The 27,309-nt window shown below is 40.7% G+C and overlaps 1 protein-coding gene across 2 annotated transcripts in view; it reads left to right on the top strand.

Annotated features, from left to right (window-relative positions):
* Positions 1-15,157, top strand: part of SEPTIN7 (septin 7) — a 98,156-nt gene extending 82,999 nt beyond the window's left edge. The window contains exons 11-14 of one of the 2 annotated variants that reach the window (XM_059728686.1): positions 3,987-4,007; positions 9,860-9,995; positions 13,257-13,396; positions 14,134-15,157. In XM_059728686.1, coding sequence (XP_059584669.1) covers positions 3,987-4,007; positions 9,860-9,995; positions 13,257-13,396; positions 14,134-14,173 — 337 coding nt within the window. In that variant the 3' untranslated portion in view covers positions 14,174-15,157. The remainder of the gene's footprint in view (positions 1-3,986; positions 4,008-9,859; positions 9,996-13,256; positions 13,397-14,133) is intronic. The other variant, XM_059728687.1, reaches the window with a different exon arrangement.
* Positions 15,158-27,309: the final 12,152 nt, after the last annotated feature.

The raw sequence follows: 27,309 nt of genomic DNA, 5'->3' as shown, positions 1-27,309 counted from the left end.
CATAAGATCTAGCCATGAAATTATAGCTTCATCAGATTCCATCTCAGATTCTTTATACCGTTGTTGTAGATCTGTCCAAGCACAAATGCGACAGGTGACGACATCTCGCTCATCAGTTGCTTGGTTGACCGTGGCTGCAGGGCAAGCTGCTTTTTCGGGAGTCGATGTTGTCATAGGCTGAACTGTTGCAGCGGGGTTACTGCTGCTGTCGTTGCTTCAGGCAGGAGGGGCGGATGCACTCCTCCGCTTGATTCTCTTCGTCGGCAGGAAGGCGTGGTCGGCCAAGATGCTGCTGCATCGCTAGGCGGGGTTGCCGGCGACAGCGCTGCATCGATGGGCGGAGTCACTGACCGAACTCTCGCGGGTTCGTTAGAAGCTCCACCCTTCTTTTTCGGTTCTTCCACGCAGTCTCCCTCTTGCTTGGCGCCATCTTGGACTGGCGTTTCAGGCTCCTTTTTCTCAGCTGCTTCTTTGACCGATCGGATCGCCATCTGCAGCTGGGTCTTTAAACTTAAATTCCTCTGCATTAGATTCATTATAGTACGAATAGTTGCACTACCTTCTCCCCCCTTGTTGTACCGCAAGGCCACTCTTTCATCTGCGGGGCGTTCCTCCGTCTCCAGATCTTCGCGGAGCTCGGATGGAAACTCGCGACCCCGTAATCTAGACATTATCATCCCCGGGGGGAACGGGCCGATGGGCTACGGTTCTTCATTCTCCCGAGCATATCGTAGGCATTGGGCACGCTCCCGGGTGAAAGTCGAGTTCATTTCGCCCGCCAGGTTGGGTTCAGCGAGGGACACAGTATCGAGGGGCCTAAACAGGACCCGCTCATCTCTCATTATACACCCAAACGCCGCAGGGAGCAAGTACACTTCCCTTTCTCTCAGGGCTCTGTCTTCGGAGATTCCCTCTTCTCCCTTTAGCGACAAACGGCCGCTTACAAATCTTTCACCCGTTCCGCCCGCCTGGTGGTAAGCGATATGTATCTCTAATTCTTCAAAGCTTTTCACTTGGCGTTGGTTATCTCGCCAAGGACAGTTCCTAACCAATTCTAACTCTAGCGTATTCTCTCCCAATCCCATCCTTGTCGCCATGTCTCGGACGGCCAAAACCGACTCGAGGTGATTCAATAATTACTCGTTTGTTGAGGCGGGCTGGTGAATAGAGAGGCCGAGAAAGCTTTATGGTTGTAAAACTTTACTTACGTTGCTTGCGGTTGCGACGAAAACGGTCCGGTCGTCTGAACAACTATGTTAGTTGTTCCAGCTGGCAGGGTTCAGGCCAGCACGTCCGTCTACAAATCTTGCCGGCAGGGAAAAGGATACGTCTGGGATTGCGATCGGCGACGGGGAGAGGCTAGAAGCGAAAGCTCCGTAGGTTCTGTTCTATTGCCTCTCTTGCCTGCTTAGGGGAGGCGCGTTGGGTCCGCGAGGGTCCGCAGCGCTTGGAGATCTTCACACAGAATCTCTCTCGTCCTCCCTCCTCCAGCTTGGGCAGAAACTACCCAAGCCTTTTGTACAGCTAGCAAGCCAATCGCAAGCCGCCACGTGTGCCTACATTAGGAATGGGCCAATAATGTGGCACGAATCCGAATACAAATGGCGGGAACTCCTTTGCAGCGTGTATCCCTGATGCAGAAAAAATGCACCCTGCAAAGAAGCTGTAATTTGGCGGGAAATCCCCCGTTGCACCAGAGTTCTCTCTCGCAGCAGAGAACTCTACCGTGCAAAGAAAGCGACAAATAGCAGGAAATAATTTAGCGGTGCCGAAGCGCGCACACAAACAAAAACCACAACTTTGGGTTGTGACAGGACCAAATATAAAACAGGGACTCACTTAGTTGGTAAGTGGGAATATGATTAGTCTTAAATTTAGGATTTAATTTATTTTGGTTTTAGACGGATAAGTTTAACCCTGAAACATTTAAATGAAATATACTCCAGGAGACTGGGTTTTCAACACTTTTTAACACTTGGTTACATTGGTAACTGTCCAAATACTACATTTTGTATTCATAATGTACCTTGTTCTGTTCAGTTAGCCGGTGTCAGATCTTTCTTCTTAAAGTGTATTAAGTGTTTTGAAGCTTGATAACTACTTGTGAGAGAACTTAAAAGATTTCACTTATTAACTGGTCTATTCCTGGTGGAAATGCAAGTGTTCTGTTAGACTTCACAGGTCTTGGTACTTCTAAAGTAAATGTTAGCTTGTTCCTTTGAACATAACCCAGGTTGTGGACAAACCTAGCTTCTCAAATTTCTTAAAATGGAAAAGAGTTTGCTGTTGAGGAGGACAGGCATCCTTTTCCAACATAACTGTCCACTCCTGTACCAGTATGTGGAGTTTGACTGCTATAATGTTAACCATGTTTTTGTTCACATTTCAAGTTACATCAATTAAACTTCAATTTATGCTGATACAGAAGCAGAGGCACCAGCCAGGTATATTGGAACAGCATCTACTGGTATAACTGTTGTGTCTTTCCACATTCCCAGAGATTGAATGTGAAAACAAAATTATATTTGCTGCAAGATACTGTACTAATTAATCAAAACTAAATAATTGCTTCTATGGAGTGAATAACTTTGAATTCCTTCCTTGCTTTAGTGAGATGGGAGTCAGTTATTCTACAGATGATGCCTCGGTCAAGGCATGTTTTCCATTATTATGTAGCCTTTTTTAATTTTAGGTTTAGTCTCTGCTTTCTTCATTTTTCAACATCATTTCTAGAAATGCAAATATTGTCAAAGGGTAACCTTCAGGTATATGGATGATTTGTCTCTTCACATTATTCAGTAAGTGTAACTGTACATGTGCACTGTATCATATACTAAAATTGACATTCAGAATTAAATTGAAAAAACTTAACTTGGGAAACTTTTCATTTTCTGGTGTGAATTTAGTGTTTTCAGTGATTTTTAAGATAAACCTTGTTTTCAATCATCCAAAGACATATTTTCTGATACGGGGGGGGGGACCTTACCTGGCTTACAGGCATTTTCAATAAACAGCTGTCACACACGGTAACAATTCCTAGAACCTTTAACTGCTGCTTAATGTAGATTTGCTTCTAACTCTTTTGACTGTAAAGGTATTTTCTTGTTGTTTTAGTAACCTTGCCATAACTCCTAAGATTCTCTGCTTCCTATAGATGGAGCATTACATTCTAGGGGACAGATCTAATATAAAGCAATTCGTGATTTATATTATGTTGCAAATGATTTGATGTCAAAATACTTCATTTTCAAACAGCTGAAAACTTGTTTTCATCGGGGGGTTTTTATTATTTTATTTGTGCTATGCTAACACAGCCTAAGCTCAGATATAATTATAGTAAGATTTCTTTAGAGTTGAGCACAGCCTGTTGTGAGACCTCTGCTGGCCAGTGAAATTCAGTGCTTTTTCCATAGCGCACAAGCATTCTTTAACTTGGAATGTAATATTCTTTATTAGGTGACAGATTTAATAGATTTCATTGACATTAGGGCTGGAAGGGACCTCATGAGGTCATCAGGTCCAGCCCGGGGTAGGAAGTCAGCTGAGGTCACATCACCCCAGCAAGATAAGCGTCCAAAATTTGATATTTTTGAAAAGCAAATAAATCTAGAGATGGTATTGGTTTCAGAACATTTATTTAGACAAAGCGGTTAAGTTGATGTCACTAAAATATTTAAGATCACTTTTAAAGCATGCATACATTAAGTACATCACTCAGGTAAACTCGACTTGAAATATCTCTGTGCATCAGATCTGCATTAATATTTAGATGGTATAGTGATTTACTAACTGAATTTTGAAATAAATGTAACCAGCTTTATTTAACAATCTTTCTTTTTACTATGAAAAGTCTTGCTTTTGGGGGGGCACACAATCGTAATTAGTTTTAGAAATCTATTAATGAATTTGCTTTTTTTTAATTATTGCTTTTTAGTTTTGTGATTTTTATTTAAGCATGCTAAGCCTCTGTATTTTTTGTTTTTTAGATTTGACACAGTTGAAGGCATGTAAGTGGTCATTTAAATTTTTCCAAAGACTTGAGACAAAATTCTTTAAATACAAAGGCTATTAATGTTAAGTGTTTCAGATTTTTAAAGTATTCTTGTTCAGCTCTTGCCATTTGTTTTTTTACCTTAGTATTTTCTGTTCTAAAATTGCTCTAACATTAGATTAGAAAGTTTTATAAATATTTTGAGTGACAAATCTTGTAAAATACTTACTCCCAAAATATTTGAGAGAGGTTTCATGTTGAACAAAGAATAGTAGAAGTTTTTAGGGTTTGAAGATATGAAAATTACGCAATTCACCCAGATTGGATCTGCGGACTTTTGTTAGTTCCAGACAACTTGTATTACTGCTTCTCAAAAATGTGTGGACTCTTCATTACTTATCTCCACATCTTACAGATGCTTATTAAATTGAAAAACTTGTTGCCTTAGTCTGTTTTGACTATGACTATGGTTTTATCTTACAAATGGCTTGCAGAGGTTCCACTTTGTGCGTGCAGCAGAGAATAACCATGAGGTGTTTTGTTTTTTTCTGTTGACCTTGAAGGGTTGTCATAGTGTATATATGTGTAATTTTAGACCAGACCTGTATTTAACATTTCTTTTTACGTTGCTTTCTTGGACTTTTCTTATTCTTTAAATCCTTGACTTCTCTACATGTTGTGTACATGTGTCTCAGTATTGGAATTAAGACTTAACAGGATAATCATTATGAGATTGTTGTAAAACAAATCTAGTAAATATTGGCCTGTTGATCTACTGAATTTGCTAAGAAATACTGACCAAACTTTCTTGAAATTACTTATGAGCCACGCCTCTTTTATACATTCAGGGTATTTAGGGAGCCAGTTCTGTTCCCATTCGGATGAGTCAGTGTTACTTCAGGGCCAATAAGCCCTAGGACTTGTATAGTTATGGAAGAATAGACACTTGAAAAATTTTCAGTTTCAAAATTGTGTTACAATCTTAAGGGAATTGGCAAAATATTCTTTTTTTTATAATTTGGTTTGCTTACATTCATACTTCTAGACATACAAAGATCTTGCACACTCCACCAGGAATTGTATTATTTATATTTTTATAAAATATAAGCTTATATAGTAGCGTACTGTGACTTTTATTTTGAAACACTACTGTAACTTACATACATTTTTGCTTATAACAGGGACTGCAGGCACAAGCATTCAGCCTTTGTAAAGTAAAAGTAAATTCCAGTTTTACAGTAGGATCGGTTCATATTTGAAAAATTTGGGGTTTTTTGGGGGCTTGGTTTTTGTGTTTTGTTTTGTTTTTTAAGCCCTTGATTTGCTTCTTCAAATATTGCAAAATTCAATTCAGATTCAACTAATAATATCTTATACCACTTCTAAAGCATATTCTAAAAGTACAAGAATTTCTTTTCAAATGATCCTGGGCTCATAGCATATATTTACTTTTCACTTTACTATCCGTAAGGCTATGATTTTTGTTAGTCACAAAATTGAATTTGAATAAACTCTATAAAACGTTATAGGTTTAATAATGCATCTAATTTGGATTTTTTTCATACTAAAAAAAAAGAATTTTGTGTTATGTGATGTCGGACCACTGGTTTTCCCTTGCTAAGGATACTGTTTTTCTGTTGTAAGCATTCAGCAAGTATGCTCCTCTAGCAGTGTAGTAGTATATATTATTTTTGCAGGCATTTCCTCATTAGTACGGAGGGGAGCTTTTAGAATAGTGCTATCCAGCTGATGGCCACCTTGCAACGAGTTAAATTGTGGCCCCTGGGTTCCCACTGGGCTCTCTCTTCCCACATTGCTCAGCTCCAGGCTCCCCTTCCCTCTGACTTGCCTTTCCTGACTATGCCTGAAGAGGTGGGCTGGTGCAGCACAGCATAGGCTACAATGCCAGGGGAGCCCACAGCTCAGGATGTCTGAGCAGTGCGACACAGCAGGAGAAGCCAAGGTAAGTCGGAGCATGTGATGCAGCAGAGAGGCACAGGTAGTAGTAGTGGTGGGGATGGCACAGAGTGCAGTAAGGATGTGGGGAGCACCAGCTGGGGAGCACCCTGTGCAGTGCGGGGAGCAGCAGCACGTTTGGGGGGAGTGCAGGCAGCAGTGGGGAGCAGGGTGCAGCAGCAGGGGGGTTTAGGGTATAGCAGGGAGCCCTGGGGCCCATGGCTTCCACTCACAGACCCTGTTGATGTGGCCTGAGTGGTGTGCAGCCCCTGGCCACTTGGAAGTTGGATAGCCCAGGTTTAGAGTCTTGCCTGATAAACTACATGAAATCATAGATTTAAATAGTGAACAAGGTACCCACTGCATGGATATCCATGGTATTTCTCTTGCTGCTGGGCTGGGCTGGGCTTTGCTGGTTGCTACATGGGCCTGGGAAGAACCTTTTTTCTTTCCTGTTGTTATGCATGTCAGAGCTTTTGGTTTTGTTGTTGGTTTATTTGTGTGAGGGGTTTTGGGTTTTTTGTTCACTTGCTTTTTCTGCCTTCCTCAAAAGCATTGTGTGTTGTGTACAGACAAGGCTGGGGATTGTCTGGAGTGTTCTTTCTGGGACTAAAACCTGGAAGTTCCTGGCTAGAGTGTGGGGGTTAGATTGGGGTCAAACCAATCACTATATTTGGAGTTGAGGAGGTATTTTACCCCGTAATCAGATTTGTACAGAATTTGGGGGGGGGCAACAGTAAAATTTACTGTTGTTGTTAAGTGGTAGTACTGCATATGGAACAAAAATGTGAGGCTGAAGTCTGTGCTGTTTTTAAATGCGGTGTGTGACTTAGATTGGCCAAAAGCACTTTCCAGCTAATGATATCAAACAGGGGTATCATCTTATCTGGCTCCACAGGTTGAATGAGTGTATCTGAGCAGATCGGCAGACCAGCCCAGATCTGACTCCGTGTGGAGCATCCACGATGCCAGGTCCTGGCCATGCGCTGCACACAGCACAAGCCAGTCCCCAGGGTCAGCACAGAGTACACACTGCCCGCAGCATGTTAGCTGGACCTGGCATTACAGGCAGCACAGGGGGTCAGTCCAGGGTGCTGCATACAGTCTGTGCCCTGGACCCCTTATGTTATGTGCAGCATCAGATCCAGTCCGTGTGCCATGTGCGCAGGGTACATGGTGCCTGTGGTGTGCCAGGTGGACCCAATTGCTGCATGCAGCACGGGATTCCAGGTGTAGGCTGCATGCAGGAATAACTTGCTTTGTTGCATGGGGCACATGCAGTGCCAGGTCCAGCATATGCAATGTGTAGGTTGGGCCAGAACCACACCCATGGGCCATATGTTTAACACCTCAATATAGAAAAATGCATTTACAAATGTTATTTGCTATCTGAGTAAAATAGGTTTGACTGCCTGCGCATATAAGATGCCGTTTTGTCAGCCCCTCCAGATAGTGAGAAGTACCTGGAATACCACTTTCACTGTCATATACAAAGTGGAATAGTTGGTTTGAGCAGTTCCTTTTTAGTGTCAACCATATTGAGAATTTTTTTTTTGTGAAGAAGCGTTCGAGCGTATTTTCCAGTTCATCAGTTGCATATGTGGTCTTCCTGCATGGGCTGTTAAAAATACACACAGCTGTTTAAGCAATAGAAGCATTTGATCCAAGAATGTTGAGTTTTACTGTTTATGAATAATCAGATACAGAAGCACATAAAATAGAAAATCATTTGGCTGACCTTGCTGACTGGTTAACCTCTTACTGGAAGTAGTAAGAAAATTGAAACCTACCTACACAGTGCTGTACATTGCCTGTCAACTCACTGCTAACTTTTTAGGGCATGACAACTGTTCAGTCACAGTCAAGGCAACATCAAGAAGCATTTTTGATACAAGTTTCCATGTGTCAAAGATGATGTGTTGGCAAAAGCCAAATTCATGGGCTTTTAATCAGAGTAACTTCTGTTAAGAACTGGTTAAATATTGTTGACTTTTGGTGTGACTTAAAAGATTGCTTTTTCAACACTGGATGTTACTCTTTTGAGAAGTTTCTTGTTGTTTGTTATACCATAGACAGTGAGAAAATATTATTTTAATCAAAGTTGTTTTGAGATTGCAGTCCTGGGATCAAGGATAATAACTTCACTATATACATATATAACGTTTCACAGCCAGAAGAAAATCTACTTGAAAGTACAAACCACCATATTTTCCTCGTAATCAGTTACCCTTTTCACTAGCTATTTATTGTAATTATACAAAGTTAGCATTGATGAAGTTGATGTCAAATATTTTATTAGCTCCTTTTTATGTTGATGTAGTGAAAACAACATAAATAACCTTACAGAAGAAGAAAAATCTGAGAATTTCTGCTGTGAAATTTACTAAAAGTCACCATGCCAAAATTGTAGACTTTATTGGTCATTGCATGCAGGTCATGAGTGTAGAATGACCCATCAGTAGGCAAAACAATTTTCAAAGGCATTTGGAAAACATTCTGTCCTCTAACAGATGCACTCTTAAAGGAGTTGCAGGTTTTGAGTTGAAAAGGATGCTCTTATATTAGAAATATTTTTAATCTACCACAGATATTTTAAGGGATTCTGAAAGCCTATAATTAACCTGGGAAGCTTCTGTTTTCAGACTCTCAGGGGAATAAAGCAGCTACTTTATTTTTTATTTATTCAGATTTTAGCAACTTCAGGTACAGTTTCTGTCCTAGAGGAGGGTTAGGTGAGCTAAAATGGGTAGGCACTCCTTGCTTATTGATCGCTTTATTTGCATGCCAATAAATATTCAGAAGACTGATAATATTCATATAAACATTTTAAGCATTTGTGTTATCCATGTACTAATAAGATCCTTAAAAAAAAAAAACATTTTCACAGCATACTTCAATGCTGAAACAGGCTGAAGTTAATTTTTCTCATTGCTCTTGCTATTTGAGTAGTAAATTACCCCTGCAATGGGGCTGACTTTGTACATTATCTAGTCATTCACCAGGAAAAAAAATGAAATGTGTAGCATCTATAATGTGGTAAATTTTACAGACTGGTAAAGATTATTACAGATCTGAAATGCTGTTTTGCAGATAACCCTCCACATTAATCCTATTATGCAGGCTACACTCTAAAACAGTAAATTAGTTGCCTTAAAGTATATGGGGGGGGAAAAGGTTTTAAAAGTATTTGAATAATGCATGCTTTACTAAGTATAAGCATTCCATGTTCAGTGCTGTCATGAATAAGTCTTAAGCCTAGCTGCCCAAAAAGCTCTCTGCAAATTTTTTTGCATCTTTAAAAGAAACTGTACAGGAGGAGATTGGGTTTAAGACAAATCTTGAAAATATTGTTTTGTAATGACTTGGTGTTACCCGTAGGAATAAAAAATTGAAAAATCTCGATGCTCTCTACCTTTCACACTTTATTTTCTATTGATATGTTCTAGTTTTAAGACTTTCTCTTCTTTTGCCTACACAAATCTTTTTTGAGGGTGAAAGAGCTGAGAGTTAGAAGGTCACTTGAAAGGTGTTACCTTATTTTTTGAAATAGTAGTTTTAGATTTTTCTGATTTGATCCCGCTTCTTACTCCCTGCCTGATAGAGGTTCTGTTAGAAGGCAGAAATCAAAGTATTTTCAAAATATGGTTGCATTATTTCTAACCCAAACAAATTAAGCATGGAACAAAAAATATTTTATATTGTAAAATAGACCGTGTCTATTAGAAATTTAATGTTGTCCAGCTGATTTTTAAAAAAATTGCAGCCACTGAAACGATGCAGAATGCATTTAGGCTGGCAGCACAATTAGATGCGTCATTCTGTTTAATGTTTCAATTTTTCTCCTTGCTTTCATATGTTGTGTGGGAGAGAGAAAAATATATTGGTTAATCTTCTGCACTGGTTTAATGGTAGGAGCCCCCTGGCACAGATGGAAGAAGAGAGGAGAGAACATGTGGCCAAAATGAAAAAAATGGAGATGGAAATGGAGCAGGTCTTTGAGATGAAGGTCAAAGAAAAAGTTCAGAAACTAAAGGACTCTGAAGCTGAGGTAATCAAAATATGTTTTAAATGTCAGGATTATGTTCTGTACTGAACTATTGTAGAGAGAGTCCTTTTCCCCAGAGACTTTACATTTGTAAACACACATGTTTTAAATGCTCCCTAGTATCACAAAGTAATATTATACGGGGAAGAAGAGTTTAAATGAAACCCACGCTAAACCTTTACCAAAGTTCTGTCTTATTGAAATGGTATAAATACCAACTTTCAAGATAATTTTCACATTTAAGTATGTACTGATTTCCTTCCTGTAATCACTTGTTAAAAGTAATCTATTCCTTGTTTGGAAAAAATAAGGCATTTTTAAAATTCCCTAAATATTATTTGAGATTTGTGACCCACATATACTACTTGAAGCCTTACATACCCTTTCCTGAAATCCATTCTTCAAAAGCATTTATGCCATGATACTTAAAAGATGCCAACTAATTAATGATCCTTAGTTTAAGAGTATCCAGGAATGTCCCACGACTGTTTCAACTGTCATTTTTTTTAAAAACTTGCATTTGTATGAAGTTGTTACATACATTTGATTATGTCCTCGTTTCCCACAGTTCTCATTCTCATTTCCCTTCATTCTGCTAGGGAGGCAGTGTCTCCTAGTAAACTTGGTGCAACAGTTCATAGCTGCAGATTACAAAACAACTGCTGTATGGGAATCTTACAAAGCAGAGAATACAAATTTACAAAAGTCAAGAGTTTGCCTGAATATCCATCCCTCCATCCATCTTGATATAGATATTGATATCATGGATGGGGAGAAGAGTCGTATAGATCACTAATGTTTCAAGCAGGAGGCCGATGGTGGAAGATTTGAAAGTAGGAGGGAAAGGATTTGTAGTGAACCAATGATGATTTTAACCTCATCTTGACTAGAAGAGAAAGGTGGGGTTAAATGTTAGCTATGTTAGTTTCTTGCTAGCTTCCAAAAAGCTATTTCCAGTAACACTAGATGGACAGTGGAGATGTAAGGGAAGGAGACTACTAAAATCAGAAGAAAAGTGAGATGGATGGATTAATGTGTGATTGTTCAGAAGTGTGGTTTTTATAATTCATGTTACAATTCCCTGTGATGCCCCAGTCTTTGTACTGCATTCTTGTAGGGAAAGTAACATTAATAGCCATAAGGTGGACTTTGGTATAGTGCTTGATGGAAGAAAGTTGTCAGGTGGCCAAATGTTCTTCATCCAGAAATAAACTCAGGACGCCAAGAGGATGAAATGAAGTGACTGATTGAGTGAAGAGAAATCATTTAACCTAAAAGTGAAAAAAAACATGAAAAAGTAGGGGACTCAATTAAAGGTTGCTGCTGTGATGCCTTGAATTACAAAAACTTTGCTATTTCAGAATATACTATGGAATTCTTTTTATAAGTAGTTTCCAAATACCGACTACTGCTTTGTTGTAGTTTATCTTAGCTTTTCATTTACTCACTATGACCACTAACTAGTTATGCATTCTCTGCTTGTTAGTATGAATTAGTACATGGGTGGGCAAAATATGGCCCGTGGGCCGGATGCAGCCTGTGAGGCCATTCTGTCCGGCCCGCAGGGGTCCTAAAAAATTTAGGAAATTAATATTACTCTGCCCTTGGTTCCTGTCAAAAATGACAGGAACCAAGAATAGTAGGACACAGGGGAAGCCTGGCGGGCTCCCACAACGTCAGGCCTGCCCGGCCCGCCCCCCCCCCCCCCCCCGCGCTGGAAGCCCCAGCAGGGGCTTCTCGCCTGGGACCACGTGACTGCCCTGGCCAGAACCTCAGGTAAGAGGGAAGAGTGGGGAAGGGCAGGGGAGGACCCCGGGCAGGGAAGGAGCCCAGGGAAAAGTGGCCTGGGGAAAAGCTGAGCACAGGAGGGAAAGCGGCCCCTGGCCCAGCCCGTGGCCGGCTCCCCACGCTGCAGCCGTTCACAGCCTGCTCTGTGCCTGCTCTGGACAGCCCCACGGGCTGTGAGCGGCTGCAGCAGAGAGCGCCAGCCATGGGGCGGGGGAGGGGCCGCTTTCCCCCCCCACCCCCCCATGCTTAACTTTTCCCCCTGCTCCTTCCCAGCATAGAGGAAAGCAGCCCTTCCCTGCCCCACGGCCGGTGCTCCCTGCTGCAGCCACAAGAAGCCCACACACAGCTGTCCTGAGCAGGCACAGGCAGCCACAGGCAGGCTGCGAGTGGCTGCAGCACAGGCCCTGGGGTGGACAAGGGGCCGCTTTTTCCCCACTCCTATGCTCAGCACCACCTTGTTACCCAGCCACACTGCCAGCCTGGGTCCCGCGCAGCTCCAGGCTAAGCCGGGTTACAAGCTGGTACTGAGCGCAGGGAAAAGTGGCCCCTCACTCACGCCGTGGCCAGCGCCCCTCACAGCAGATGCTGACAGCCCACATGGTGCTGCCTGTGCCTGCTCAGGACAGCCCTATGTGGGCTGCGAGCGGCTGCAGCAAGGAATGCTGGCCATGGGGTGGGCGAGGGGCCACTTTTCCCTGCACTGAGCACCAGCTTCTTCCCTGCCGGCAAGCAAGTTGTTGGGGCTGTGCACTGCCCCCTGCCTGTACTGTGGGGCAGGCAGTGGGGCACTGGGAGTGAGCAGGTGCAGGAGCACGAGGCCTGCATCAGTGTCCTGGGGCCAGTGCCGGTGGGGCCCAGAGCAGGGAGGCAGGGGCTCTATGGAGCCAGGCCAGCTCCCCCTCCCTCCCTGCTGGTGCAGACCAGCCCAGCTCCACAAACCCCTGCCAGCCTGTACCCTGCTTTGGGCCCCACCGGTGCTGGCCCTGGGATATGGGACCAGTGTCCCAATGTCTTGGGACCAGAGACATTAGGACATTGGTCCTAAGATAGTGACCAGGGGGCGGGGTACCTGTCAAGGGGCGGGGCTACCCATGCAGCCCTCGACAGCTTGCCAAAACTGGGTAAGCGGCCCTCCATCCGAAATAATTGCCTGCCCCTAAATTAGTAAGTCTCCTATAGTACAGTTTCCATTGTTACATAGATTTCACTTGGACTCTAAATGGAAAGTTGTTGAAGTAAAGACTGACTTTTACTTAAATAGCCTTCCTTAAGCAATTCAGTGTTTTAAAAAAAATCTAAAAACTCAAATATACTATTCCTGCATTTCTAAACAGTCTATTCACTGTAACTGTCATTTTGGTCTCCCTATCAGAATCCTCCATCTTTTGTACTGTTGCATGTGCATCATCAGCCACTACAACCCCTAATGTTCTTGCTTTTTTGCGGTTTGTTGATTATTTTGCTTTATAACTTTAGCTTCAACGACGCCATGAGCAAATGAAAAAGAATCTGGAAGCACAGCACAAAGAATTGGAGGAAAAGCGCCGCCAGTTTGAGGATGAGAAGGCAAACTGGGAAACTCAGCAACGTATTTTGGAACAACAGAATTCCTCCAGGTAAGCATTATTCTTGCTTCTGCTATTTGTACCTAATGTTTGTTGAAAGGAAAGTTTTTTATTTTCTTTGCTTTTCTTTCAAAAGAAATGTATGCGTTTCTAGTGCTTGACCATCAGTTTCAATATTTTAAATGGAACACAGTGTCAAACTGCTGCTGGGTATAAACAAACATTTTCTGGAAATAGTGGTAAAACTCTACACTTTCAGAGCAAATACTTACTTTCTACTAAATAAAAGTATAACCCCACAGATAATTTTCATGTTTTTTATAAAAAATTTATTAGAATTGGAGGGCTGTTTTGCCCGTATTTCCTCGGATCTTATCAGAGGGACGGGCTCATACTTCTGTAACTGGAAGCTGTCAAGTCTTTTAACTCCTGAAAATTAAAGTAAAAATATGAAAAATATTCTCCTCTGCCTGATGAAGGGTGTTTGGGCCCACAAGCTTGCAAAAGTAGAAATAGTTTTTGCTACTATTTAGTTGGTTTAATAAAAGATATCACTTCTCTACCCTAAGAGTTTTGTCTGCCAGAGTAAAAATAATGCATTTACTGCTTGAGTGTTGCCCTACCTACTCTTTATGTAGTATGCCAAGGCAAATAATCTTATTACTATATATCTAACCAAGCAAGGCAGATGCCTACATGTTGATCATGAATGGATGTTTTAAAAATGTACACAAATTATGTACAAATTATTTGTCAGAACATTCTTTAATCTTGTACTATCTTCTCAGAACCTTGGAAAAGAACAAGAAGAAAGGGAAGATCTTTTAAATGCATCTATTGACCACCAGTTATGTATTAGTTGCCAATATGCCAGCCTGGACATCAGTGTTCATTGGATCCATATGACCAGTTTTGCACCAGTTGTATCCATAACAATGGATTTAACAGCATGACAAATTTTTTTTGTTAAGCTTGATGGAAATTGAGATGCCTTGAATTGTCAGGGTGTTGTTTACTTGGAAAATAACAGCTCTAAGTACCATTTTTTCCTTTTTTGTTTGTTTTTTTAAACGGTTGTCATTTTAACACAAAACGTTTTACTGTTGTACAATCATGTTCTGGTGGTTTGATTGTTTACAGGATTTTCCAAACTATGAGGATTTTAGGAGGTTTTTAGTGAGGATAAATTGCCATAATATGATACAAACTATGCTTCTCTGTTATAATACAAGAATTCCATTCAGTGCAGCATATACAATAATGTAATCTAGTCTAACACAGTTGACCCTATTTTTGACACTTCCATTGTTTAAAAGTACACATGGAAAAACAAACTTATAGGCTTACAGTGCACCTAAAGCTTTTTATAACAATCCTTTTTGTTTTGGATTCTTTAAATATATGCTATTCTCATTTAGTAACTTCTTTAGCCAGAAGAATCTCGTTACTGCTTCATTTTTGTAATAACGTTTAATTTAGATATTTTTCCATATATTGGCCCTGCTAAATAGAATATAGCTTCTTTCATATGGTAGGAACCAGTGAGTAAAACTTTCCTTTAACTCCCTTTTTACATTTTATGGTAAGTAGCAGAAAATGCATTTATAGGTCATTTCTAGACAAAATTGTGGAGTTAGCTACCAACCTGTTTCTACCTGTGTGCAGTCTTTCTTTATTTTACTAGAAATGGGAATCATGACCTCTTGGGGAAAAAAACATCACCATTTTGCATTTAGCTGTATTCATATATTGCATTTCTGTATTTTTGTTTGTATTGTAAAAAGTCACATAATAAACAATGTTGTGATGTAACATGCTGATGTGTGATAGATTTTCAAGAAATTACATGTATTAGTGCTTATTTGGGAAATTATTTCAACTTAAGTTTTTAACTTGCATCTGAACTTGATTCAACTTGCTTTTAATGTGTTAGTAGATCTGAAGTCCCAGTTGAATGAGAGCACAAGCTATTCACTGTGTGCATTTTTGACTTCTTAATGAGACCAGTTGTAAGTGACTGAGGTATAATGACTAATTGTGCCCTGAAACTGTAAAATGTAAATGTCTTGTCCCAAAAAGGTACTAATCTGTCTTACACGTCCTGCTTTGTCCATAACATAGTATTTTTCACTTACCTGATCTGCTTTATTGGGGAGGAGTGTGTTGTTCCATATGGTGTTTATTGTCCTTAATTATTGTACTTTGATGTGTCTCTTCTGTGGAGTTGCATAATAATTTTACTATTTACATAAAGATAAAAATTAAAGTAATTAATTTAATAGGTATGTGGCACTCAGCTAAAAGTACAGATTTTAAAGTGCTAAAACCTTTTAAAAGTGTGTGTTCAGTTCAGTTCAGTACTTTATTTGTCTTTGCAGAGACACGGGAGTAGAAGGAGCTGCATATTTTTATTTTTTTTTTTAGAAAATTAAAATAGAGAAATCTGGGCAGTACAGCACTATCTTCTTTGTAACCTAAAGTGAGTTTTACTAGAAGGGGGAAAATCCTACAAGTAATTTGGTTTCTTGAGAGTGTTACTGTGATATGATTATAAGCCTGATTTGGGTTGAGAAGATTTTGGTTATTTGCTTTGGGGTCTTAGTATTAATGATATCTTTATCAGTTAACATTAACTGATGCATTTCTTTTGTGCAGAATGGATAGACATTCTGTGATGTAAAACTTTTAAGTCATTTGTAAATACCTTTATCAAAAATGAGCATTTGTACCGCCTTGGTTTTAATCCATCTTCATGAAAAGGGATAGTAATTAGCACAACCAGCAATGTGACACTGTAAACAGTTACCAGCTTTTATTATAATGGTTTAATAATATATGTGGATTAGGTTAGAAGTTCCCAAACTTTCTTATTGAATACCCCTTTCAGATTTACCAGCTGCCTAAATACCCCTTCCAGCATGTTTTGTATTTTAACCCTTTAAATGCCAGTAATTATAACGAAAATTAAATCCGCCATTGCACGATTTCTCTTGCGTACCTCCCAGAGACGTCTTGTGTACCCCCAAGGGTATGCAGAACCCTTGGATTAGGTTAGTTGATATTTATACAAAGTTTACTTATTAGCCAGTTGTCATTCTGTCTTTGGTTCATGTGTATCTGTTATGTGAGGCTCCACATATGCTAATATTTTCACTCCTAAAGAGCCACCTCACACAGAATAATTTATTTGGAACATGCCATATGCAACTCCTCACTAACTTCCAGAATGTTGTTCCCAATGAAATAGATATATCTTTCCTTTAAGCCTTGGGAACTGAGAGAAACCCCTAATATTGTAATAATGTAGAAGACATTTCCTTAACCTAGCCCAAATTCTTCCCACGGTAAATTTTATAGGGCTTGTATGTATTTTGATTACAAGTATGTTGCCTTCCAATAATGTCTTTCATTTCAAATTGGTATAAAAGTCCATTGCCAGCAAAAAGTAATCCTCCCCCCCTCAAAGTTGTAGAAATATCAAAACAGCCATAAGCCATAAGCAAACTTTTTGTTTATATTTTTTATATTACATAACACTAGATACCTGATACAAACCCAATATATTAGGGTTTATAGATTAATGTAGTATAAAAAAGTATTTTAAAAGAGAAGTGTCAACCTAGTGGGATCAGTATTTCTCATCAGAAGACTTGTCCTTCAGAGAAAAAAGAAATCTCATCCAGCTTTAATTTCTTGCTTTTCACATTTAAAATAGTGTGCTTTTCTGTATGTCTGAACCTATGCTGAAACTTTCCTACAGTGGAATAAGACATAACTATAAAAGTCGGAGACCTTTTTTTTGGTTCTGTATGCCAGATATTCATACCCTTCATATGTCTATAAAGAGCAGTTTTCTTGAAAAAGTTATTCCAGACAGTTGCAGAGCTAAAACTCAGTTTCTTTTACATAACCAGTAAAATGCTTTGGAACTAATGACAGCACCTAGCATGAAGAAACAGTGGTTGTTATCTAATATTTTGTTTGAATACATTAGTTTGTAATGTGTTGTTTGAATACATTCAAACTATCAGTTGTATTCATTGTAACCACTTCAGAGTAACTGTGAGCCTGTATAATAAAATGGTTAAATTCAAAGCAGGTTGTTTGATTTGTGGTTCCTAAACTGGTAAGGAACTTACCAACAAATAATTCTGGCTACAGCACTATGACCTTCTCGTTCCACTCATTGGTAGTCCATGAAATGCACGCGCACGCACGCACGCACACACTTCAATCTATATACCAGTGAGCAGACCACATCGGGGACTAAAGAATTAGGCTGATTTGAAAGCACTGAACAAAAACCTTTTTCATTCTGTTCATTTTTTTTTTTAAATGAAAATCAGCCTATAAAACTTATGTGGCTAAGTTTGAATTCACAGTTAAACATCTCCTAAACTTTCTAATGCAAGGTGCAAGGTCCATCTTTTAAATTAGGGAAAAGTCAATTTACACTGTAATAGTATACACAGTCTATATCACTTCAGTTTGTTGGTATAGATGACATGGCCTGTTCAGTAATGTTTTAACAACCAATACAGACAACTGTATAAAAAGTAATAGTTCTGGTCTATACAATTCTAAAATACAGTGGTCTGTACCTGATAGCACCTAGCTTAACAAGTTGGGGTTTTCTTCCAGTTAGTGAAAGATCCAGTATTAAAATGCCTGAATAATTAAGAGCTCTGATGATGTATTGCCATTATTGGATCTATACCTGCTTATTTCCAACATGAATTAATACAATAAATCTTGGTTCATTACAGACTGAATATTACTTTTTCTCAGCTAGGTGGCTTTAAATATTTTTTTTTACCTTGCTACATCTCTGTGGAACACCACTAGGTGGTGTCAGTATCTGATCAACTGTTTCCCTAGTTTGTCAAGCAAAGCTACTTGAATTTCTGAAGAGTATCAGTTTGGAAGACTGCCTTAAATACTTACAAAAGCAAAAGAATAAATCAATCAATCTATTACCTTAGGTCACTTCATCCTCATGCCAGTTAACCATGTTCATGCTGTCGTCTTGGTGCTTTTTCTTCTCTTGTATTTGTTGTCCCAGGTGAAGAGGATTCCAGTTTTTCTTTTTAGATCAAGGGGTGTCATCCTAAAACTATCCCTGACAAGAATAAGAGATCCTTGGAAAAACAGTCTCCCTTTTAGATTCCTTTTTTAATGTTATGTTGAAACAAGAGGACATTTTCAATCCACTAATTTCAATGCAAATAGTTTAATAGGTATCTTAACAGCACTTGGTCCTCTAAATCAGAGAAATATAATGCAACCAACTTCTGGGTTTTCTTTTGCTTACACCTGAGGGGGAACAGTAGATACAGTATCAAAATAACCAACCTCTACCAATATTTTAGAGGTTATTATTCCCAGTTCATGCAGCTAGCATCGAGCAGTGTCACTGAGCTCCAAAAGCCACAGAGTGCTGTTGTAGGTGCTCAGTGGGAGCAGTCCCCTCCTAGAGGGCCAGCTATCAAAGACACCTATGTATAAACTTTCAAGTTACTCACAAACCTAGCCTTCCTAAGATATCCAGGCCTCTACTAGGTACAATGACCTCAGCTTCCTAAAATGTTTTAAGGACATAATTCATTTGATCTCTCCTTGATGCAGGTGGATTTCCCCTCTTCCCTAGTCCCTTTTAGTATCTCACATTTGCTGGACTGTTTGGCTGAAGCTACCTCTTACTAAGATCTTAGAAGTTGAGTGCTTCTGAAATATTACTGCATGCTCTTTTTTTACACAACACTCATTTCTCTGAGATTCTCAATTGTTGCTCTTGGCAACTTCTCTCACTCTTTTAACTAGTAACAAATGTTCATGTTAGAAATGTGCATTATATTCCAGTCTTTAATATGCTCTGTGAAAATAAGGCAGTTTTTCACGTGCAGGGAAGTGTTCAAAACCTTGAACAGTTTGAAAAGAGAACAACAAACCCCTGATTCTGGACCACAAGTTATTCCTATAATTTTAATGTTTTTAGTTGTGCAGTCATCAGGTCTTTTTTTTTTTCTTCAAAGTAGATCTCTGGAATAACTAACATTATTCAAATGAAAAAATACAGTTCACAACTCACCCTTTTACACTCTTCTTTAAAAATAGCCAGTGAAATCACAGGATTTGAAATGTACAGCAAGGGTCCACAGCTAACATCACTACCAATGTCTTGCTCCTAAATAGTGTTGAACAACCTCCACTTGTTTAAGAGCTGGTAGTAGATACCTCTCAGTGTGCCTCAAAAGGAGGTGTGGATGTTGAGGAAGCAATGAGAAGACCATTTGCTTACAAACATCACGAAGAGAACTAATCTTCACTTGATAGGCAAAACCATTCTAGCTCTCTCTTCAATCTGAAATGCCTCTGGACCTTCACAGAGCCAGTTTGAGCCAGTTAAAATGGTAGCTTCTCTGTAGCTGTGTTATAGTGTGATAAGGGAGCTTTTGTATATTGTCCAAGGATTGGGGGAAAAAAACATGGGTACGCCTCCACCATTATTTTGGCCTGTTTAGCTTAGGGGGCTTATTTCTCCTGCCATTCTGTTGTTGTCCAGTCCTGCTAATGATGCTTTCTGTAGCAGCTGAAACCCAGGAAGAAGATGGTGAACTTAAAAACTAGTTCATAAAATATCACTGAAAAGGTAATTATGGCTTTTTGGCATATACCAGATAGAAACAATGGCAGGGGTTTCTTGTAAGGAAGTCCTGGAGGAAGATGCCCCAGAACTTCCAAGATCAAAGTTACAGAACTAAATACCTGGGAGAAAGAGCTTCGTACCTGGGAGAGAGAGAGGTTTTTTTATGTTTTTGTTTGGGGGTTTTTTTTTTGGGGGGGGGGGGTGTTAAAAGTAAGGGTTTCAGGGGCTCCAAGCTAACATTCATATGCAAAGTGGCACAAGTTTCTTTTCTTCTGATGGCCAAGAGAGATTTTTGTTAAGACCTGGAAATAGTTAATATACCTAACTGCAGGAAAAACACCCCCTAGACTTAAGGCTTTTATAATGGGCTAATGAATTTTTTTTTGTGACCATGCTTAGTTAGCATGTTGGCAGCGCACAAGTGGCCTGTTTTCAGGAAAGAAGGATTGTCCTGGGATTTTAAGATACTGAACATATGATGAAAAGGTTCAGTTTCTGACCCTGACTTGGGCAAACCGCTTCATCTCTCCATGCTCTGAAGTTTCCCCTTTACAAATGAAAAAAACAGCTCCTGGGATGAATTTATTAAGGACGTCTATGCATGTGCTCTGGGGTGGAGGGTGTGGGGGTGCTTTAACTAGAGCAGCTCTCAGAGCTGCTACCACAGAATTTGTTGTGCGATTAAAAAAATGTTGCAATTACAATTTTAATTGCACAGCTAGAAACTCAAAATTATGTGCAGAAAAACTCAATATTATGCAGGTACTTTGTATAGTTGGGAGGTGGGGGTGGAATTTGAAAGTATTAAAAATATTCTGGTCTTTCTCATGCAAGGCAGTGCATGAAGCTCTCAAGCTACCACAGGCCAGATCCCTGAATTACTAATAATTTAAATGTATGGGTAGGGCAATAAAGACTTTCCCCTGCTTTATGTTCCAGTTAGATTTCTACAGGCAGCCTCGCATTCTCCTGTGTGCTCACTCTTTTTCAACCTCATTTTCTGTTACAGTGATTTCAGAAGCCCACTTTTTTATCTACCTCAAATGTGAACTCTTTCCAAATATTATGCTATGTAGGATGTTTTCTGTGTCTTGCAGAACTCTGAAAATATGCTGTTCAACCCCCATATGTATTTCCTAAAACGTATATGAAAGTCAACAGAACATGGAGCTCACAGTCCAAAAAAGAGCAGGTTTATATGGTCAGGCTGAGGCAGGTGAACACTTCTGAGACAAAATAGGCAGAGAGAAATCCTTTTTAGCTGACTGGTAAGTGAACTATTTCCTTTTGCAGAAAAAGATGCTAGTGCCTTAAGACACTCCCAAGAAGCACACATTCCTCTTAGTTCAGTCCAGTCATTTGCTTATGACACAGTCAGTACCCATTCTGACTTGTAATCGTGGATGTCAGACTGGTACAGGTTGGAGTCGAGCTGGGTAAGCAGCTGCACTGGTACAGGCTGAGGACTGGTTGGCTGGCTAAGCAGTAGCTGTGCAGAAAAAGACAGGGTTACAGGGGACAATAAGCTGAATATGAGCCAACAATGTGCCCTTTGTTGCCAAGAAGGCTAATGGCATACTGGGCTGTATTGGTGGGAGTGGTGCCAGCAGATTGAGGGAAGTGACGGTTCTCTACACATCTGGATACAACTGTGTGGAGGGCAATGAAAATGGTTCGGGGGCTTGAGGCACATGACTTCTGAGGAGAGGCTGAGGAAACTGGGTTCATTGAGTCTGGTGAAGAGAAAACTCAAGAAGGGATTTAATAGCAGCCTTCAATTACCTGAAGTGGGGCAGAGTTCAAAGAGGATGGAGCTACACTGTTCTAAGTGGTGGCAGATGACAGAAGAAAGGGCAATGATTTCATATCAGCAAGGGAAGTTTAGGTTGGATGTTAGGAAAGTCTTTCTCACTAGGAGGGTAGTAAAACACTGGAACAGGTTACCCAGAGAGGTTGTGGGCTCCATCCCTGGAGGTTTTTAAGACCTGACTAGATAAAGCCTTGGCTGAGATGATTTAGTTGGGGATAGCCCTACTTTGAGCAGGAGATTGGACTAGATGACCTCCTAAAGTCCCTTCCAACCCTAATTTTCTATGATTCTATGACCAATAGCATTGAGGAAGTGGCTGTTAGTCCAAACAGGTGGCCAACAAGCCAAGAATATACACAGGCACTATGCAGCTGATGCAGCAGTCCAGCCCACAGAATCTTTTCCAGCTAGGCCAGGGGTAGGCAATTACTTCAGGTGGAGGGCTGCTTAACTAGTTTTGGTCAGCTGTCGAGGGCTGCATGGGTAGCCTTGCACCTTGATGTTGCCCTGCCCCTTCTCATCATCTTGGAACTGGAAGTCCCACCCCTAACCCCTGACCTTGGCCACTGGAAGTCCCTTCTTGTGCCCCCTGGAAATACTTCTTTTGAAAGGGGAGGTTGCCATCTTAGAACCAGAAAAACACCAAATCATAGACTAGAAGTCAAATGTCTACAACAACACATTCTAATTTTATTATGAAAAATATTTTTGTCATGACTTGTGTTTGCATACTGTATATAAAAGGGATTGCATAATAACCCCAAAATAAATTCTTAACCTTTTATATTGGGGGGAGGGGGTGAAGGGGGGGGTGGCTGTGTGTTGCAGGGGGCACAGAGTATGTTGAAGGGTTGTATATATGTGGGGTGACTCCCCATGCTCCTCCCGTGGTGCAGCAGCAGCAGGTGCCTGGCCAGGACAGCTCCGGCCAGTGCTGCACATCACAGCAAGGTACGTGGTCTCTAGGCCGTCTCTATTGCCAGCACACTTGCACAGCCCCTGCACTCACCAGACATGGTGGGGAGCCCCAGGTGCTGAAGCCAGCTGCCTTCCCTGCCCCCCAGGGTAAGGTGCCTGGGGCTTCCCTGGGGGCTGTACAGCAGGGGAGGGAAGGCAGCTGGCTCCAGTCTCCGGGGCTTCCCTCTGTGTCTGGCTGTGCATGAGTGGCAGGGAGCACCAGCGATACATATGGCCTAGTGGAGGCTGCACTCTTCACTATGATGTTCAGCGCTGGCCAGACGTGGCGTGTCCTGCTAGGTGCCTGCGCCCTAAGTGCTCCACCTGCTGCTGCCGCTGCCACCGCCTGCTGGGGCTGTGCACCATGGGAAGCAAGTGCAGTTTTGCCTACCTGTGTTAAAAACTGCTTCTATTACAGTGCAGCTTTTGCTGTTGTGCCGTACAGATTAACCCTTTATACTGCTGCCAAATCTCTTCTCCACTATCCACCGTTAGATCTGGCATCAGTACAGATTTTTAGTGGAGATTTGAATTGTAAATTTATAGAAATTAGAAGCAAATAACTGAAATAGTAATGTTCCTGTAGCCAACAGCAGCCTGCATTTACACAATAGTTGAAGATATAAAAAAACCCAAAAAAGGCAAAACAAAGCAGATGGCTGCCAGCATTTAAACAGAAGGTGGCAGCATTCTCTGCATTACCATCTACTACTTAATTCTCAGGAAGAGTAAAACCAGCAGGTTTAATTATTAATTTAATTTTCTCAGTAGCAATTATGAGAATACATTCTGCCATCTACTCAATGAGAGGGTCTCCTTAAATACTTTACAAAAAATAAAGTGGTGGTATATCACATTAGAACAGTAGCTTCCATTCAGCGATGAGATGTTATTGTGTATTTGGTGGAAAAGTGCCTTTTGTTTAGAACTGCCCCCTCCAATCAAATGAGTTTCATTTCAGTATATGAAATTGGGGATATCCAAAAAACAAGTTGATTTGTTCACATTTGTTTTCTTATGAGCATCAGGCGTGGAAGAGTATATTTTTATTTGTTGACTGACTTGGATCTTGGGAAGAAACAGATGAGATCTCATTGAATGAAATTGCTTACGCATGTATATGCAATTGTTAAAGCTTTCTCAAGCCATTTGGTCAGATAGTTAAAATTTCCAGTTAGGCCTCAGAGTGAAATGGTCATTTAATTGAGTGGTTCCAAATACGATTCTGATTGAAACCAAGGTGTCGACACAACTTTATGAAATGGACATTCAAACTACAGTGTAGTGAATTGCTTATTGAAAAATTATAGAAAAAGAAACCCTCTCTGTTTAAAGGTCAATTTTTCAAAGTGCTCTCAAATTCATATGCTAACTTGGATTGACCTTAATGTGCCTCCTAAGGGTACCAGAGAAAGCATGTCCCAAATATGATGTTCCTTAGATATAGCCTTCCTAAAAAACACCATCTCTTAAGGTTGGCATTCTGCCAGTATAGGTTTTTAATTTTTTTTGTCCATAACTAGATATCAAACTGGCCATGATTAAGGGACTAGCCCAAGTTGCGGCCCACTCACCAACATTTAACCTAGCTGTGTCTAGCATCCATTGCCTTTTCTGGGGAAGCAGTGTTGAAAACTGCAAAAAAAGGTAAGCTCTGTAAGGAAGGCATGAGGCTATCTCCTCAGATAAGCTGTACTGTGCGTGCAAAGAGTGAACTAAAAGATTTCTGGAGTCCCAGTTTCCTATGAGCTGGCTGGCATGGTGGGGACGTGGACTAGCCGTTGGATCCAGCTAGTGTTAATTCAGTTCTGACTCTTAAGCTAGGAACGAAGTGGGAAACTAGGAATGAAATGCATCTTGCTACAATCTGACTGTTAAAGGGACAGAGATTTGAGAGAAATGTAAACTAAGCACAAATGAACTCAGAATTAGTTTTCAAAAAGAAAATAAATTACACCTGCAGCTGCTTGTTGGGAAGGGTTTTAAGGGACAAGAATGGGAGAAAGGGTTAGGAGACTTTGAGGGTAAGGCAGGTGAATAGGCATGACTGTTAAGGGAGGACACAAGTTCTGGGATTCAGTGCAGGAGAAAAGTTAGAAGTTAGGAAGGAGCACTGGGTGACATAGTGGTGGTGCTGTTAGAGTGGAAACAAGTCAGCTCCATCTGCTCCTCGTGGGATCTGAGGCATGAATCCTCTCTGCTCACCCATATAAGGAGGGATCTGGCGGGGAGGGATGTGCTTCAAAAGGTCTATGAGCTCCTACCGCGAGAACTGGGTTTTGGGTGGTTGCAATTCTGAGGGAAGATGAAACTGTCCCTTGTTCATGCCCTTGTCTCTCCCTGCCCCTTGCTCGTGAGCTTGGATCTGTGGAGGCCCTGCCCCTCTGGGGGATGTCTGAACCCCTCCCTCAATTATCCAGGTGAGCTGGTATCTGGGAAATCCCTAGCAGCTGAAAACAGGTGTGCCGAAACCAATCGCCATGTGCCACGGTGCTGAGACTACTGTAAGGTGTTGGGAACAGGCATGCTTGGGGCACATAGCAGGTGCTCAAGCAGTGAGATGTTGATGTAGGGAACAGGTCACACCTCCCAGACCTGTTTTGTATTTATCTCCAGGGCCTGTTCTCATTCTGCTGAGAACTTCACAGTGAGATGAATTAGCCCCCATCACACCTCTCTGTTTAAAGGTCATTTTTATAAGTGCTCTGGTATCCACACATACGCTTGGATTGCTTTGTGCACCTCATGGGGGTGCCAAATAGAGGTACAGATCCAACTTTGTGGTCATTGGAGCAAGGAGATTCGAAGATGCGATTCCGCCTTTCTGTAAGATTCAAGTTAGTGCCCAGAAGTTGATATGATATTTGTGTTGTAGCCGTAACAGAGTATTGAATGGGCAGGGTTTGATGCGACTTCTCAGAGCCCAGGATTTTAGCTTGCAACAGCTTCAGGAATGTGTCTGCTTTCCAGCAAGCGGAATGTAACCATGAACGCTGCTCATACTGATGATCCCATTGCTCCAATAGGTCAGACAATAATGAAACAAAGCCACTCTGCATTTGCATGTGCTGGCAAGCAGGTGTTCTGCTCCGTGTCTTAAAAGCATAGTGAAGAATTTCATGGCAATTCCTTTGGTGGTTTAAATTCAATGAGGTTTTTTTTTTTTGTCGGGAATGGGTCTGAATGACTGAAAGTTTTTATCCTTTCAATCCACCTACTGGGTTGAGTGACTCTAACATAGACACCACCTACATACAGCATTGTGAATTTCTCTTTCCATCCAAAATAACCATAAATATGACAGTCAACTTATAGCTGGGGTTGACCTGTACCCTGCAGTCTTGACTTTTTCACTTGCAGTAGTTCTATATATGCAACAAATAACAGGCCAGAAATGTTTTTGATTCAGTTTTTCTTATTGTATTTTAGCTCAGTTAACCTTTGGGGTCCTTTCCTTGTTGTTTGATTCTCCTTTCTCAATTCCCCCCCCGCAAGGGCAACAGCAGTTCAAGATCTTTATCTGAAATTATCAACTTACAGTCAGGTAAAAAGAGGCTTTTCCTAAAATTGAACCTGAAAATGTACGGTCAACCCATATACAGTGTCAACTTATAAGGAGAACAATACGGTAGCTTTGAAACATGATATCACTATTAGAATCCCTCTCTCCTCCTGCCTAAAAAGCTTAGCTCCTTCACTTCCAAATTGTACTTGCCTTTCTAGGGGAGAGAACTTAAAACCTCAGCAATGACAGAAATTTGTGATTTCAGACCCATTTTCTGAGGGTCTGAATATACTGATCTACCATAGCTGACTTTCCCCCAACCCCCACTTCTGTTCGATTTCGATACATGTGGGCCTTACACCTGTCATGCAGCTGAATGTTGTTCATCCAGAACCTGGGATCAGTGTGATTTGGAAGCTGTTCCATGTCTAAGCCAAGAGGAGGGGGGAAGGAGTGCTGTTATTTTTAAACAACAGCTGTTTGAAACCACTCAAAAACTTAAAATTATGGAAATCCTGGGAGGGAGAAACTAGTTCCAGGCAAATGGGCTGGAATATGGGAGGAAATATTAAAGGTAAAATAATTTCTAATAACTAACAACATGAGTTCCTACCCCACCCCCCTAATCATTCCTCCACACACACTTCTGCCCAGGATGCCAAAATTGCTAGTTACACCTCTGGTGATATCATATGGTAAAACTAGGGTGATATATTGCTTTTATTTTTCTATCCTATGCAAAAGCAGCTCTTCAAGTTAATTTTATATAAAGTCAGATCTTTACTATATTTATCAGACTATTGTTTATTTTTGCTAAAGCCTAATAATTTCTGGAAGTTAGAGTAAGGAATGAGGCATCTCCTATATAAAAGGAGCAAAAAGTCTGCCCAAGTAGTTGTTTGCTGGTGTTCATAAAACATGTTGCAGTGAACAGCAGACTGTTGAAATTCTAACTCCTCTCACCTGTTATAGTTCAGCCAACCTGTGTTTTAAGTCAAGAAGTTATTGTATGTAATTACAATAGTCAGATGAAATTAGAGACTCAA

Source organism: Alligator mississippiensis, chromosome 5 (genome assembly GCF_030867095.1).
Source record: "Alligator mississippiensis isolate rAllMis1 chromosome 5, rAllMis1, whole genome shotgun sequence".
Classification (NCBI taxonomy): domain Eukaryota; kingdom Metazoa; phylum Chordata; order Crocodylia; family Alligatoridae; genus Alligator; species Alligator mississippiensis.
The sequence above is the reverse complement of the archived record's forward strand: the minus strand, read 5'-3'. Positions and strand labels throughout refer to the sequence as shown.